Source organism: Panthera leo, chromosome B3, assembly GCF_018350215.1.
Source record: "Panthera leo isolate Ple1 chromosome B3, P.leo_Ple1_pat1.1, whole genome shotgun sequence".
Classification (NCBI taxonomy): Eukaryota; Metazoa; Chordata; class Mammalia; order Carnivora; family Felidae; genus Panthera; species Panthera leo.
The window spans coordinates 1,269,341-1,286,684 of NC_056684.1; the positions used below are offsets into that span (position 1 = coordinate 1,269,341).

The 17,344-nt window shown below is 52.7% G+C and overlaps 1 protein-coding gene across 2 annotated transcripts in view; it reads right to left on the reverse strand.

Moving 5' to 3' along the window:
* MTHFS (methenyltetrahydrofolate synthetase) overlaps positions 1-17,088 on the reverse strand; it is a 31,716-nt gene extending 14,628 nt beyond the window's left edge. Inside the window, exons 1-2 of one of the 2 annotated variants that reach the window (XM_042940800.1) lie at positions 16,538-16,708; positions 10,111-10,372 (exon numbers count right to left, since the gene is read on the reverse strand). In XM_042940800.1, the coding sequence (XP_042796734.1) occupies positions 10,111-10,318 (208 nt within the window). In that variant the 5' untranslated portion in view covers positions 10,319-10,372; positions 16,538-16,708. Of the gene's footprint in view, positions 1-10,110; positions 10,373-16,537; positions 16,709-16,936 lie in introns of those variants that run through there. The other variant, XM_042940799.1, reaches the window with a different exon arrangement.
* Between the last annotated feature and the right edge of the window lie 256 nt (positions 17,089-17,344).

The window sequence follows — 17,344 nt, forward strand, 5'->3', positions numbered from 1 at the left end:
AAAAAAAAAAAAAAGAAACACTAAGGCAGATCACCCTGTGCGGCTACGAAAATAATTCTAAGGTTCATTAACAAGTGAAAAAGCAAAACATAAAACAGAATGTAGAGTATGATCCCATCTGCATAAGATGTTTAAAAACGAGCACACGCAGACGGAGAAGGGTAGCAGCCATGTTCACGGCACTCACATCTGGGGAATGGGTCAGTTGGACGTAACTTTTCATCGTGTCCCTGACTAAGCCACTGAAGTGGTTTACCCTGAGCGCGTAGTTACTCCATGAACAACAGAGGAACCTGGCTCCCTGTTTGGGTTGTCCTTGTGTGTTCGTGAGCACCAGCAGCGTGGGAGCACTGGCAGCAGGGACACACGGGACGGTTAATGGACTGGCCTTGCCTCCCCCGTGGCTGCTCTTTCGTCCAAAGACCACGTCCTCACTGTGAGGACTGGGCTGCTTGTGCGTGGACATGCCTCCTTCCCACCAGCAGAAATCAAATACGTAAAATCATCGCTTCCTTCAGCATGTTTCACTCTCCTTGTTAAACCCACAGAGGGTCTCTGAGACAGGCGTGTTCTGCCCGGGGACAGCTGGTTAAACCTGCGTTTCCTTAAGGTTTTATCACGAACTGAAAACCGAGGACACAAAGGTCACGATTACTCCTGAAAGGGGCGGCCGCCACGGCTGGCGGGCGAGGGGCTGGGCAGCTCTCGCTCGTCCATCGTAGGAGCCCTGACCAAAGCCCACCTTCCCCAAAGACAGTCCCTTGCCGTCGCGCCCCGCCTTTCTCGTAGCCAAAGCAGAGGCGCAAGGAACTCTGCGGTCCCTTACGTCTAGCACTTTGCCAACACCCACCTCCACGTACTCAGACATTCTGCTGTCTCCCTTAGCTAACCGTTTCCAAATGTACATTTACGACTTCTCTCTACTTTTACACCCTATGCTGATCTAAGAAATCACTTTAAAAACACATGACCCAAAAAAACCCACCTCATCTAGAGAGGGAAGAGCAATCAGTCTGGCCCGTGTAGATCAGACACACCGTCCACCGGCCAGCCTCTGTTCAGAGCCGCGAGCTCGCCCCACAACCACACTCCGGCCAGTCCCGTCTCCCGACCTCCCGATCTGGGCCTCCCACGAGCTACCTACCAGAGGCCCCAGGACCACCTCCAACGGGGCTCAGCACCTACTCCCCAGCTCCTCCCTCCTGCACTCCCTGACTGGGTGAAGAGCACCCACCCTGGTGGCAAAGCCGGGCTGGGCCCCAGTGGCCCTGAGTGGGCAGTCACCGAGGCCTACGGACCACACGCCGTGTGTGTCAGAGCTCATGTGTCCTCTCCATTCTTCAATGACGGTCACTTCTCCTTCCTGTCCTATCACATTCCCAGGGGATGCCGCACCCCCAGTCTCCTTGGTCCTGTCCTCCTCACGGCTGGCAGAACAATCTTCCCAAACAGAGACTGACCGTGTCACGCCCCCCACCCCCACCCCCGGCTAAAGTATCTCAGAACTCCCCAGCACCTACAGGATACAGTTCACCTCCGCGTGCAGGATGTGCACGCTTCTTCAGGAAACGGGCCTGCGGCGTCCGACACGGAGTCGGCCACGGCTGAGTACGGCAGGGGCTTCTTGTCCGTCTGAACATCCGCTCTCCTCTGGCGTCCGTCCTGCCCTTCCCCTTGGTGGAGCCAGGACCGCCTTCGCCAGCCCAGGAGCCCCACCGCCTGACCCCTGCATAGCCTCTAACGTTCACGCCACGGCACCTGATGGAAAATGTTGGCCGATCCCTGGTCTAGAATCACGAGCGGGAAAACCAGGGTGACCCAACAATTCAGTCCCCATTCTAGAATCCACTGACATGTACAGAGACAATATCAATAAAATAATAATAATAATAATAATAATAATAATAATAATAATAAGCATTCTGAAAACACCACACTGAAAAAAAATTAAAGGAATTCTCCATCTGGTGAAGAAATTAATAAAAACATAGAAATCAATAATAAGGAAGGCACAGCTTAAAAGCAGAAGCAAGGAATGACGAATCTGTGCAACTTTAGGGTTGAGTTTAAATGACTGTCCTTTACTAATGCAGTAAGTAAATAATCAAATGTGAAAAACACATGCCTTAACGAACAGACACACATCTTTGAATTATGACTATTATTGATTTTAAAATCCCAGGTTATGTTGATAAAAACCAGGAAGAATAAGCACGTTCACTTTCTTATCTTTTACAGGAAGTAAAGTCGATACAGGTGACGTGGATGACGCCAGCGAGAATTTAAGGCTCAAGAATGATTTCACGGTGACAGACGGGAACGCGCAACCACCGGGACCAGAGGCAGAAGGACGCAGAGGAAAGGAAATGGCAAAAACAACCCATTTTCCCCAAACAGAATACAAGACGGCAGAGGTTCCACCTGTGGGGAGTCTGTCACCTGGGCTCAACCTTTAGTGACAGAAAGTGTTGGGTGGCTCCTTGGACCCCTGTGCCGGGACACAGCGGGTGGCGGGCTAGCCCAGCTGGGCAAGAACGACGGGCCGAGGCCCCCGAGGAAGCTGCCGTCTTACCGGGCTGGGCGTTCACCAGGAGGCAATGAGTGGCGTGTGGGATGACAGTATGTTCTGTCCTGCAGGAGACAGACCGTCGGTTCCAGAACAGCCCCAAGAAGTCCGTCCCCAGAGCACTGGGTGCCCGGATGAAGGCCCCGCCGTTCTTCCCGTGTGTGTACTTGATAAGGTGCCTGAAGGAAAAGCTTCTCAGCCCCAAGACCAGCGTACTTTCAGACACAGCAACTTGACGCAAGCTCTTCCCCGGGAGGGCGGGAGTCCTCCCGGGATCACTCGCTCCGTGAGCAATGGTGCCCACCCGGCAGGTGCCAGGAGAAGAGGGGACGGCCGGGTCGCGGCGCGCTCTGGGCGAATGGGGCGCCCGGAAGGAAAGGGCACCTGGACGGGTGCTGGAGTGGAAAACAGAGCAGGTGACGTGGCCGCGTCATTACCTGCCCACGTGCCCTGGAGGCAGCCACGTGAGGACCGCAGGGCCAACCGTCCGTGCGGACGTCACCCCAGTCCCACAGGGGCACACATGACATGCAGGAACTCGTCCAGAATCACAGTTGCTTTATTTTTAGTCGTGATAATTTACACGAACGGAGGCCCAGACCCAAGGCAGCCCACTCAGGGCTCCCAACCTGGGTACGGAAGCAACAGCAGACGAGGCAGGGATAACATTCCACCTGGACCTTCACTCCGCAGCCTCCCCAAAGCAGTGCTGGGACGAGATCCACTCCAACGCGATTCCGGCCCAGGACCCGCATTAACCCTTTACTCACAAGCACCAAACAACAATGACACAGCATCTTATAAAACAACTACTTCTGACATACTTCTTTAAGTGCCCCTAGGTACATGCTTCTAATCATTTTTAAAATCCAGCCTTTCTTTACCGGATATAAAATACTGGCCATCCGTGAACTTACATAAGCATTCTCTGGCTTTACAATAACAGCGCTGGCCCCATCGCACGAACCTGTACCCGGAGTCCACTGACCAGCAGCTCGCGACTTAGGAGAAGGTCTGCTCTTCCCGGATCAAGTGCCGGTGTGTGTTCTTTCCACCAAGCAACTCACTGACCCCAGACAGATGTCCTTCGATGCAAATCGGTTCCGACTCTATCTACCTGGAGACAGCGTCAGATGCCACAGGTAAAGGATCCAGGCCCCTACGACTGTCCAAGTCCCAGCTGTCACCTGCACCTCTCACACATGGGCTATACATCACAGGTTCCCACGGCCCCTTCTTGGGTTTGGTTAATTTCCTAGAGCAGCTCACAGAATTCAGGGAAACATTTTACCTACCAGGTTACTGGCTTACGGACCTCATCAAGATAAAAAGCTTCTGCACAGGAAGGAAACAATCAACAAAACTAAAGGCAACCAATGAAATGGGAGAAGATATTTGCAAATGACATATCGGATAAGTTAGTATCCAACATCTATAAAGAACTTAACAAACTCAACACCCAAAAAACAAGTAATCCAGTGAGGAAATGAGCAGAAGACATGAATAGTAGACACTTCTCCAAAGAAGACATCCAGACCGCCGACAGACACATGAAAAGATGCTCAACATCACTCATCATCAGGGAAATTCAAATCAAAACCACAAGGAGATACTACCTCACACCTGTCAGAATGGCTAAAATGAACAATTCAGGAAACAGCGGGTGTTGGTGAGGATGCAGAGAAAGGGGAACCCTCTTGCACTGTTGGCGGGAATGCACACTGGTGCAGCTGCTCTAGAAAACAGTGTGGAGGTAGAAGGGAGGTACAGGGGAAGGGAAGCAAAAATAAGATAAAAACAGAGAGGGAGGCAAACCACAAGACTCTTAAAGGCAGAGAGCAAACTGAGGGCCGCTGGAGGGGTGTTGGGTGGGGGGATGGGCTGGATGGGGGACGGGCATCAAGGAGGCCACCTGTTGGGATGGGCCCCGGGTGTTGTATGTGAGTGATGAATCACTGGGGTCTATTCCTGAGACCAATACTATACGGTACGTTAACTAACTTGAATTTAAGTTAAAAAACATTTTTTTTTAATTTTTAAAAAAGTATGCTGTAACTCAGGAGCAGCCAGACGGAAGAGGTGCAGAGGGCTGGGTGTGGGGATGGGCACAAGACTTTCCTGCCCTCTCCAGGTGCACCGCTCTCCCAAAGCTCCCTCCGTTCACCAACCCAGAAGCTCTCTGCACCCGTCCTCTTGGGTTCTCACGGGAGCTTCAAGACATAGGTGCGATTGAATCACTGGCCACTGGCCTCCCTGGCCTGAAAGTTCCAGCCCTCCAGAGACGCGACTGGTTCCCCGGTGAGCAGCCCCCATCCCTGGGTGCACTGGAACATGATGTCATTAACATACACTGGGGCGGGGCTGAATACTGATGAATACTGACACACCTTTATCACTCTTACCATTCAGGACACTCCACGGGTTTTAGGAGCTCTGTGCCAGAAACCAGGGCCAAAGAGCAAGTATACGTATTTCTTATTACCAATCACAATTTCACAAAGTCCGTCAGCAATAAAAAAAAAATGTACCCCAAGGAGAATTAACAAAACAGGGAGCATGTGTCAGAAGCCAGGTGAGTGGGAATTAGAGAAGGGGACTGGGTATCGGGGGGCAGCCGGGGGAGGCGTGGAAAGGTAGCTGAGCTCCGGAATCGTAACTGCCACGTCTGGGGACCCCCTCGCGAGGGGCTGCACGAGGCACTTCCTGCACGTCGTCACATCCCCCCTCCCGCAACTGTCGCATGAAAAAAACACGTGCTTTGAGAGGCAGGTAACTTCCCACATGGTCAAGCCTAGATTCCAACTCGGATCAGTCTGCCTCCAAAGGCAGGGAGCGTAAGCACTAGACTAAAAGACACGGCCTTGAAGGAACAAACACGGAAGACATTCCAGCCCGGAAACACAGCGGACGCGGGTGTCACGGTGACGCGCGCGGCGTGCCTGCGGACGACGGGTCACTGGCAGCGAGATCAGCGGCACCGACTGACGCCATCTCGCGGAAGCGGCTCCGCGACATCCGTCTGTGGAGGAGAAGACTGGAGCTCAAAGGACGCAAGCCACCTTTCCAGTCACAGTCAGCAAGCAGCCAGATTAGAACGCACACCCGGTTTATCGGACTCCAACCTATGGTCTGACCGCTGGGAAAGGCTGGCTTCCAGCAGACGCTCCGGCCAAAGCAGAGGAGTGGCAGAGAGAAGCCGGGGTCAAGGTGGGAGGGCAGGTAAGGCCCAGCGGGTGGCCTGAATATTCAAATTCTACCCGATGTCCCTTCCTCTGGCCAGAACTAGCTGGCAGGAACCGTGGTCTGCTCGGGAGCTCAGGCCCGTCCAGCATCCGGGGAAGAGGCGTGAACAGGGCAGGTGACCTATCCCCAAAGGTATTTTAGGAAAATTAATATGTCCAGGAACCAATTCGAAATTTATTCCAAAGGAACTGAAATGAAGACTCAAAACGGTGGACAGAAGATTCCCCCAAACTAGAATCAGAAACAGGTGATGAAAAACTGCACAGGAAACTCTGGCGCTATCTGAACACCTGGGAGGGTGCAAAACAGACCAGGAGCATCCTACGTCCACAAACCGGCTTCTCCCAGAAATGTGAAAAGCACAGCGGGAATGATCAGAAGGAACTTACGCAAATGCTCAAGTTCGGGGACAGTGGGGGAGCTGAGAGGGACAGAGAGCCCGGTGAGAGGCCAGCACGACCCCGCTGTGGCGAGGACAGCTGCCGGCTCCCCAGCGGTGAGGACAGGTCCGCCCCGTTCCCTGCTGTGCCCCCATCACACCCACACAGACCAGGCGCTCAATACGTATTTTCTGAATAGAGTATTATCATCCGTCTGAATTTAGCCAGCTTGTCCTCAAGGACATCATGACTCAGTCAGACGCCTCGATGAAATTCAAACCCACTCTCCTTACCACATTCTTTCAGAGGCCGTGCAACCCTATTAAAGAAAGAAACGAGGTCGGTTTCACGGGCGTTACTTTCAGCAAAGCAGCCATAGCCCGCCCGGAAGCACAGAGCACGAACAACCGAGGTGGAAGCCGCAGGCCACACGCCACACGCTCAAGACCGTGTCCCCGGCAGGGTCCCACACCACTACCGTGGAGGGTTTGGGTTGGGATGGAAAGTCTTCTTTGTGATCGTTCCGTGAGGACTCGGCACCCACACACAGAGCCTCTGGAAAGATCAGAAATAAAACACGAAGGCCGACAGTGAGGACACGGCAGCATGCTGTCCTCTGCAGATTTCAGGAAGGACAGCAGTGCCTGTGGCAGTGAACGTGGATGCTCCGGCCCCTGCTCCCCTTGCTCTCAAACCGCACTACTCTTCCCCATAGGGGGTCACCCACCCAACTGTCACATCAGCTCAGTGGTTAGCACAGCACCCCCTACCGGGCAGCACGTCCTTCTCCCCGGTCGCAGGAAATGGCACCGGGAGGGCATGAGGGAGCTGGCCCAGTCCATGTCCCCGGCCACGGTGACCGATTTGGGAAAGGCCATCTGACCCAACCTGGGTCAGCGAGCATAAGACCAGGATTTTACTGGCAAACTTGCTCCTTTCTTCCGTGAGTGCTAACAGCAAGTGTGCTGTGGAACCCAAAGCTGCCACGGGCCACCATAGGCCACCACGGGCCACCATGTAGCAACTGGAACACACAGATGACAGCGGAGTCACACAGCAGAGCCAGAGTTGACCCTGATCACTCGGTCTAGTGTATCAAAAGCTCCCCCTTCTGTGGATTTCTCAGTCTCTGAGCCAATAAAATCCCCTTTTCCGTTAAGCCAGGTTGACTCAGATCACGTACTCTCCGTGGAAAGACTCCTGGCTAATCTAGTTGCCTGAGCAGCCCTCACTCTGAGGAGAAGTTCAGCAGAGAGGCGGCCCCTCTACTCCACTTAGCAATCTGCTATTTTGTTAGGTAGCAAACCCCAGGTGGACCTTTGCTCAGGTCACTCCTTTCTAAGCGGCGATGACTCGAGCAAACCCGAAAGATAAACCGGCTACGGGAGCTACGGCGGGACGGCGGTCTGAGCTCTAATCAGCTCGTCCCACGCGCTGTGAAGCGAGATTTGTACTTCCCCCAAAGCTGGCCCGTTGTTAGCGGCTGATACCGGGGACACCCGCGTCCGGAGTGCGACGCGGGCAGATAACAAAAGGCGGAGGCTGCCTGCTCAAACACCTCTCCCGACAGCAGCGAAGAGCCTCCCCTCCCAGGCGGCAGTTCAAGAAACCAGCCGTAATCCCCTATCCCCTTGCAACCCAGACTGCAAGTACCTGCCAAGAACCCACAGGGGGGAGCAGCTGGTCCCACAACCACGGCGTGGAGACGCCACGGAGGAGGAAAAAGCGGAGTGTCTTGGGGAGGCTTCCTTCTACTCAGAGCCAAGCCCTGAACGTCTACATTCGTAACGTTCTGCACCTTCGCATTTGACGCTTGGATCTGACATACACTGCAGGCTGGGGTATTTTTCTACGTACATACACTTGCTGTCTCCCCAGTTAGAGTGTGAGCCCCCTGAAGTCCAGGACCTCGTCTCTGCAGACCTAACAGTGTCTCACACAACGCAGATGCTCGTGAAACATTTGCTAGAAATTACCAAAATGCTATATCCTTGGCCAGCAATGAGCTGATAGTAAAACGAGTAACTCTGTCCACGTGCCAAATCATGCGAGCCACGTGCTAAAAACCATACATAATGAGTTAGCTCACTTACTTGGCCTGAGTTTATCTAACCAGGAAGTGCAACTAAATTAGGAGGAAAGATCACGCTTCGTCCTTACTTTTCCAGCCGCTGTACTTACGTAGAAATAGAACAAAAGCATAGAAGTTCAGGCTGATGCATTTTAGCTCAGCCTAAGGAACGCACCGCAGAATGGACAGAGCAAAGACGGTGGGCTCGGCCTCCGGAATTTCAGCAGGGGCGTTACGGAGGTGATGTGAGCACTGGAGGAGCAGTTAACACAGAGTCAGACGGAAGTGGACCGTCCTGGGTCCCACCCTCAAGCCTGCGAGTCTGGAGACGCGGCTGCATTAAGTCTGAGCAACGTCAGGGCCTCATCTTCTATGCCTGGGCCGCCCCCGAGATATACCGCACCCCCTCATCGTCTCACGGTCTTAAAATGCTTGCAAGCTTTCCCCTTAAAAACACGAGAGTCTGATAATGTTGGCACTCGTCTGCTCTACTGTGCAGGGCCAGCAGGGAGGTGGTCTGAGTGTACCCTTGGTGCCTAAATGTCTGGCAAAGGGCAGGACTGGACAACAGGGGGAGGCTAAGGAAGCAGAGTAGGGAACCCCCCGAATACCACGAGCCCTGACTCAATCCCCTCCCGCCCCATCTTATTGATTTTGTAGGTTACGGGGTTACACTGGAAGAGAACAGAAATTGAGAGGCAAGGGCATAACGCTGCTTTGGGTTTCCTTCCAACCACTGAAATCTTAAAAATATACCTTGAAGAAAGGTTTGAGCCTCGGTGTTACAAACTAGGACTCTTAGCTCGTTTTGTCCTTAGCTCTTTGGCTGCTTCCTAATGATTAAATCTCCCGAGTGACTGTGGGAAGGGAAGAGCATGTGTAAAGGTCCTGTGGTAGAGAAGGCAGAGCAGGGGCGGGAGGCAGAGACACTCAGAGGGGCCGGAACGTGGCTTATGCAGGCGGGAGGAGAAAGAGGTGAAAACGACGGCAGCGCAGGGCGCATCGGGAAGAGCCTCGTTGAGGGGCGTTCCCTTCCACGAAAGGGCGGGCAGCAGAAGTCACCAAGAGACTTTACCCAGGGGACAGAAACGGTCAGATCTGCGTTTCGGGAGTCTTGCTTCACTTACTGTGCAGAGAGTGGACCGACAGGGGAGGAGGGGATACACTGTGCGGCGAGAAAGAGCAGCGAGGAGGCCGTCGCGACAAGCCGGTGGCCGGGACGTCCTGGCGGCGTAGCGCAGGGGGGCGGGGGGGAGCGGCATGTTCGATACAGCAGGTACGAACGTGGGGACTCGGCGCGAGACCACATGACAGGCGTGAGAGGGAAAGAGCAAGCAAGGCTGACCTAGAGACCCCTGCGCGGTCAGCTGGGTGGCTGACGGTAGCACGGCCGGTGCCACGCCCAGAGAGACACATGGCGGAAGGGGCTGAGGGAACGTGACTGCGTCTGGAAGACGCTGTGTTTGAGAGGCCCACGTGACATCCAAGAGGCGATGTCCACAAGGCAGCTGCCTGGAGAGGTGAAAGCTTCTAGCGTTAATGGAAATGCGCCCATTAATTCACAGCCCATCACGGAAATCACGGGAAACGATCACCTTACTTGGGGACAATGTCTAATTCAACGCACAAGGGCAAGAGTCTGAGAAGAGGCAACCGCACTCCTCTCAGGGCTGGCACCTGACGGCTTAGAGGGCATCTCACCCTAAGCCAGCTAACAAGGGTGTCTTGGAATGTAAGCACCACAGGGCTCATCCCGGTAAGAAAATCGACCCCCAGTGACCCACACGTGACCGGTGGGCCACAGTCCCACAGCACCCTCACGTGCCAGTCCCAATACCATTAACACTCGCCTGTGGACAAGGCTTCCTCCCGGACCTCATCCTCTCCAGGCTGAAGGATATTCCAGGACGTCCTGGGAAGTAACGAAATTTCGTCGGGGGACGTCAGTCTCAGCATGTCCATGTGGTTGTTCTGGAACCGGTACCGTGGGACGAAGCAGGTCTTCCCTTGCCGGAAAATGTCCCTGATGATCTCTTCTGTCTCGACTTCGTCTGGCATGCTCAGAAAGATGGAGATTCTTTTCGACTTCTGATACTGACTGTGAGCTATCACCTAAATGGGAAATGATGACAATTACCCTTCTCCTCCAAGATTACACTTGTAAAATCCAGCGGCTCCCCTGATACATTTTGCACGTGCCCCCTTCTCTCTGAGCTTGCACTTCTCCAGCTTCTTCAACTACCCAAACCCAAGGCCGCAAAAGAACGCGGAGAGGTGGAGGGGGGTCAGACAGTGCTGCGTCCTGAAGCCTAGCGCTTGGTTCTGAGACGGCAACCACCTCTCTGACGGCTCTGGCCTCTCTGGCCCGCCTCCTCCAGGACTGAAAACTCATTACAGAGTCGCCGTGGGCCCTGCTGTCTGTGCGGAGAATTCCGGGCTTGGCCTCCAGCCACCTGCTGCGGCCACCTCCGGTCATCCCAAGCTCTGCCTGGGGTTAACTCTGAACCTCGGCTCCCACGACTGCCTGGACAGCCAGGCTTCTCCCCTCCAAAATTCTGCCCATTTAAGCCAACTCAAGCCCTCGCTTCTCCTGACTTCTGCAGAGCACTTACGACACTTAAAAGTTCACGTACAACCTAACAGTTATGTAGGATCGGATTGGTTACTAATCGGTGGTATTCTAACCAGTCCGCAGGGTCCTGGGAGCAGAGGACACGCCCTGTAATTCTCTCAGCTCTGTCCACCTCCGTCCCATCGCCTGCACCTCTTCTGTTCACATGGGTGTTAAAGTGGCACAGAGATGGGGGGCGGATCCTGGAGAGGTGAAGTCCTTCCAGAAACAAGTGCCAAGTCGTGCGAAGGCGGCCCCGAGTCAGAGAACGCCTTCCTGCTCCTTCCTGCTCAGTTTAATGGTGCATCGGGCAGAGAGGGCAGAGCTGTGCCAGCCACACAACAGTTACAATCTCAGAACTGCCCCAGACTCGGAAGTTAGCTCCTGGCTCCCCTTTTGCTCTTGTTCCCTTCCTTTTCTGTTCCTCCGAGCTCAGAAGAAAAAGATGCCGCCCCCGAGGCCTATCAACGTGACTGGCAGAAACAGACAGGCACAGAAAGTCGAGTTATTCCTAACAGAAAGGAGCACATAGAAATTCAGTAGATGGAGCACAGCAGACCGGTGTCAAGGAAGGAAGTTCACTCCATCTCCGAGAAGTCACAAAGCTGTCGTGAGGCTAAAATAAGGCAAAACAAAACAGAACAAAACAAATGTGAAACCCAGATCATGGGCAGACCTGAGGCTTCTGGCACGCAAGTCGTTTCTGAGAAAGTCAAGGTCTATCGTGTTCTCTTTATTTTTTTTTTTATGTTTATTTATTTTTGAGGCAGAGAGAGGCAGAGCATGAATGGGGGAGGGTCACAGAGAGAGGGAGACACGGAATCCAAAGCAGGCTCCAGGCTCTGAGCTGTCAGCACAGAGCCCGACGCGGGGCTCGAACTCATGGACCGTGAGATCATGACCTGAGCTGAAGTCGGACGCTTAACCGACTGAGCCACCCAGGGACCCCTCGTGTTCTCTTTAAAGAGAATATAAAACATCACAAGCTGATTAAGCAGAAATAAACATCGGTTAAAATTCAGTGTGAGACTGTGCATACACATTTATCTTTCTTGCTTTTAAAAATCTCATTTATCGGACAGTAAAAAAGCACAAAAAGAGAAAGCCATTATAACACTGAGAACAAGAGAACGGAGACTGGACTAATTTCTGTGAGACGGTGCACATGGGCGCTATTTACACAAACAGCAACAGACACAGCACTCAGAGGACGTGGCCATAGGTCAGGCAGGACCCACTCCTCCCAAAGTGACCACAAAAGGCAAAGGAGAGACCCAGGAGCTGTCATGCCCTCACTCATAAACACGCACCCACAATAAAGATTCATCAAACATTCTAGGAAGCTAAAACACAAAATAGAAGGACTAAGGAGGCGGAGATGATCCAGCAGGAAACTGAGATAATTCAGAGAATGGGGAATTTTTTAATTCTAATTAGTTATCTCAGACAAATTCAAGAAGATAGTTGCATCTATAAAATAACAACAGACAGCTATGGAAAGAAAGCAATCAGAGATTAAGAAATAATACTTGAAAATTAAAATTAAGGGGCGCCTGGGTGGCTTGGTCGGTTAAGCGTCTGACTTCAGCTCAGGTCATGATCTCACGGTCTGTGAGTTCGAGCCCCGCATCGGGCTCTGTGCTGACGGCTCAGAGCCTGGGGCCTGTTTCAGATTCTGTGTCTCCCTCTCTCTCTGCTCCTCCCCTGTTCAGGCTCTGTCTCTCTGTGTCTCAAAAATAAATAAACGGTAAAAAAAAAAAAAAAAAAGAAAAGAAAATTAAAATTAAAATTAAGAACACCAAAATTTAAAAATTCAGGAGAGGGGCGCCTGGGTGGCTTAGTAGGTTAAGTGTCCAACTCTTGGTTTCAACTTAAGTCATGACCTCACGGTTCATGAGTTAGAGCCCCGCATCAGCACAGAGCCTGCTTGGGTTTCTCTCTCCCTCTCTCTCTGCCCCTCCCCCACTCTTCACTCACACTCTCTCTCTGAAAATAAATAAGCATTTTTTTTTAAAAAATTCAGGAGAAAGCCTTAAAGTGGGAGAAAAAGGCAAAGAAATGAGGAAAGTAAAAGAAAAATCTGTTTAAGAAACACAGAAAGCTGACATATGACTTTTACTATTTGATTAACAGTAATTATAGAAAAGCACAAAGAAAAAGAAATAATCTAAGATACAAAAGATAAAGATACCAGTCTTCAGAATGAATGGAGGTCATGGGTGCTAAGCAGAACAAGGAAAAATATTTTTAAACTTGAAATTCAAACCATCAATCAAACATGAGGGTAAAGACATTTTCTAATGTATAAAGTCTTTAAAAGTTTACGCCCTTAGATATTTTCTAAAACAAACAAAAAAAATTACTTGAGAATATACTCTAATAAGATGGGAAGGAGGGAAGGAAGGAAGGAAGGAAGGAAGGAAGGAAGGAAGAAATCCAACAAGAAAACAATGGGTTCAAGCAACAGCTCTAACTCAGAAGTAGGGTAAGAGAAACCCCAGGACAATGGCTATGCAATGGGCTAGACCAGAGGGAACAGGGGGCTATAGAGTGCTTTCAAGAAAATGGATTTCTTGGGGCGCCTGGGTGGCGCAGTCGGTTAAGCGTCCGACTTCAGCCAGGTCACGATCTCGCGGTCCGTGAGTTCGAGCCCCGCGTCAGGCTCTGGGCTGATGGCTCGGAGCCTGGAGCCTGTTTCCGATTCTGTGTCTCCCTCTCTCTCTGCCCCTCCCCCGTTCATGCTCTGTCTCTCTCTGTCCCAAAAATAAATAAAAAAAAAAAAAAAAAAAAAAAAGAAAATGGATTTCTTTTAACAGACAAAATGAAAAAGAATCTACTAACAAGATAAACGCATATTCTTGTTTTGCCAAAAAGGAAAATTAAAGGCAATCAAAAACTCCTTGAAAAAAAGAGGTAAATTAGAAATGTATACTCCAAATAGGAACAGACTAAAGCATGTCATGATTTTGAGCAATTGTAGAGCATAACAAAAGAGAAAGGATTTGGTAATGACACTTGAAACATTCTCCACCTAGCCACACATATCTCATGACAGAATTATATATCCTTTTCGTACAACCATACAACTCGGTTCTACAGTGAATACGACATATATAACCGAAATATCGTAAATACTATTTACTTAATATCCAAATTTGGCAGTCAGCCACAGAAAATGCTCAGTAGACTCACTGTAATTATAAAACAGAATACAAATATTATGAAACTTGACAATTTAAGAAAAATGATACAGGAGTCAGAAATTAGCAGATATGGGGCTCCTGGCTGGCTCAGTTGGCTGAGCATCCAACTCTTGACTTCAGCTCAGGTCATGATCCCAGGGACATGGGATTGAGCCCCACATCATACTCTGCACGAAGTGTGGAGCCTGCTTGGGATTCTCTCTCCCTCTCCCCTCTGCCCCTCTCCCCCATTTGTGCTCTCTTGCTCTTTTTCTCAGAGAAGAGAAGAGACGAGACAAGAAGAGAAGAGAAAGGAAGAGAAAGAAAGAAAGAAAGAAAGAAAGAAAAAGAAAGAAAGAAAGAAAGAGGCAGATGGACAAGACAAAGTGAGTACAGGGCACTAATTTCCTCATCTTATTTGGTTGGGAAGTCAAGCTATGGCGTAAGGTTGAAATTCTTTACCATACATTGCTTTTCCGATAAATTTCTAAATTATAAAAAAGGTGCTGTGTCATTAAGAATAAATATGCCTTGTAAAAGAAAATCGTTGAGAGAAAGGCATCATTTAATACCTTTCTTGAACATGCACTATAGCAAACACAGTTCTCATCACAGCACATTGATGTTTTCGGCCATGATCCATTGGTTGGTCACAGAATCAATAGCAGGTTACTTACAATCAGCACTTTTAAATAAAATAGAGTATATTAAAGTTCACAGTGTATAGTAACAATTGTGAAACACTGGGCTGTGAAACATTTCATATATGTGTGTATTTGCAGGCGGTAAAATGTATTTATTACTGAGGGTCATGGTCTGCTTTTCAACTTTTCTTTCTTCTGAGGCCAGTTCTCAGTTGTCACCCTTTTCTGTCACTGGCTCTACGTCTGTAGAGCTACTCTTCCCACCTAAAATTTATGAACTCTAATCTACAGGCAGACAGAATGAACTTTATTTTCCCCATGCCACTCCAAATTCTGCACCAACTCCTACGTGCCTCGTGCTTAGTGACGTTAAACCCCTATCTCTGAATTCTGAAACCACAGGCGACTGCCCTCCTTTTCCAGTGCTACCCTTTATCCGACCAGTTGCCAGGTCCTGCTGATTCTCACTGCACTGACTCCGGTCTCCCAAATGCCGCCAATGTGCTTTTCCTAAAGGATCTATCAAACACATGTGTTGGGGAGCCTGGCTGGCTCAGCTGGTGGAGCTGGCGCTGTGAGTTCCAGACCCACCTTGGGTGTAGGGATGACTCAAAAATAAAATCTTTAGGGGTGCTTGGGTGGCTCGGTTGGGCGGCTGACCCTTGATTTCAGTTCAGGCCATGATCTTGTGGTTGTGGGATCAAGCCCCGCGAGGAGCCTGCTTGAGATTCTTCCTCTCCTCAAAGAAATAAAATAAGGTCTTTCAAAAACAAACAAAACAAAACAAACATGTGAAGCACTGAATGTACCCTTTACACACCTGTTTAAACATTTACAATAGGCCTACAAGGATGACGTCATCCCTTTAATGGGTAAGGAACCAGACCCTGGGAAAGACTAGGAGACTTGGCCACGGCCCCATACGGCTAAAATACAGTGGGGCCAGATTAAATCCAGATCTGTGGCGCTCCAAAGGCCGGGTCCAATTGTGCCCTTCCCTCTCTTACCAAAATATTCCTGCACGTGCCATCTTCCCTTCCCCTGACAAAAGTCATCTTAGACTAACAAGTGCATCTCAAACATCTTCCTACAGCACAGCCCCTCCCCCGAGTTTCGACATCACGCATCTGGGAGCACTGCGAGTCTTTTATTCACGAGTCTGTTGCCTCTTGCAGACTCTCCTTCAGAGCAACGACCAGACGGTTTTCATCCCTGCAACCCCGCACACTGGAAAGTGCGGACCACAGAGTGCGTTCCCATGCGCAAGCTAACCCGCTAAGATCGGGCACCTGCGAGCCAGGCTGGGCTCCCGTACCCGTCTGCGCGCACAGGGCACCCGCCAGCGCCTCTCGTAGGTAGCAGCTCGGACACCTCGGTGCGCCAGGACACCCCAGCCCCGCACACCTACGTGCAAGGAGATGGGGGGGGGGGGGGGCTTGCTTTGCTCCACTAACCCAAGGGGACCTTGCACGTAAGGAATAGGTGGCTGACAGAGCGGGCAGGGCGATGAAGGAACTCTGGAGGCGCAGCTCGCTGCAGGCACCTCCAGGAGGGACCGCCTGCCGCTCGCAGGGAGCTCGGGCGCCCGTCAGAACCAGGGGGGGAGGCGGGGGGCGGACCCGTCTGGACGCGCGGACCCGCCCCGCCTCCCCGACCCCGGGGCAGCGCGCGGACGCCCGTCGGACGCCCGTCGGAAGCGGCCACGCGCTTCTCCGCCCGCGTCCCTGAAGCGGCGGGACTCCCGCTGCGCGTCCACGGCTCCCGGCCACTCGCGGGGTCCCCCTTGCTCCGCGCCCACCGCTCAGCCCGCCAGAACTTCCTGCTTCCACCCTGCTCTCACCTCGGCGGGCCGCCATCCACCTCCACCCTGGCCCTCCTCAGCCCGGGACCCCCTCTTAGTGAGGGGCCGGGTCGGAGGGTCGTGCGCGCCCCCGCAGAAACGTGCGCGCGCCCGGGATCTTCTTGGCTTGTGGGGGCGTGCGCGCGCCCGGGATCGCCCTGACGGCACGTGAGGGGGACGTGCGCGCGCCCGGGGGATGGCCCCGGCACCCGCGGAGGGGACGTGCTTGCGCCTGGGAGGGGGGGAAGGGTCCTTATGGCACCTGCGGGGGCGCACGCGCGCCCGTGCCGACGTGCGCGCGCCGGGGCCTGCGCCTGCGCAGAGCCGCCAGCCCAGAGGCGCAGGGCCGTTCCGTGAGTGGAGCGGCCCGCAATGCTGGCGGTCCCCGCGGTCTCGCACCTTCTGGGCCAAGAGTTGGGACTGACGCAGCCGCTCCTCGGCGCTCATCGCCCGCAGACGCTGCTTCAGCTCGGCCCGCAGGCTCCGCTTGGCGCTGCTCACGGCCGTCGCCGCCGCCATCTCTCGGACCAGCCCCGCCCCTGTGCTCGTCCCCGCTTCCGGGTTGTCGGAGTCCCGCCCCCAGCCCGCCTCCAGCCTCCCGCCAGTACCCGGGCTCTGCGCTGCCAAGGGGAGGGTCCGGGCTCGGCGGGGACCCGGGGGGTGGGGATGGGGTCCGAGGTCTGCGGGGCACCGGGGTGAGGCTCCGAGGACGACGCAGTCCAAGGGAGGGTCCGGGCTCGGTGCAGCCCCCGGGACGGATCGGTGCAGCCCGGGGCGGGGGCGGGGGGGTCTGGGCTCGCTGCGGGC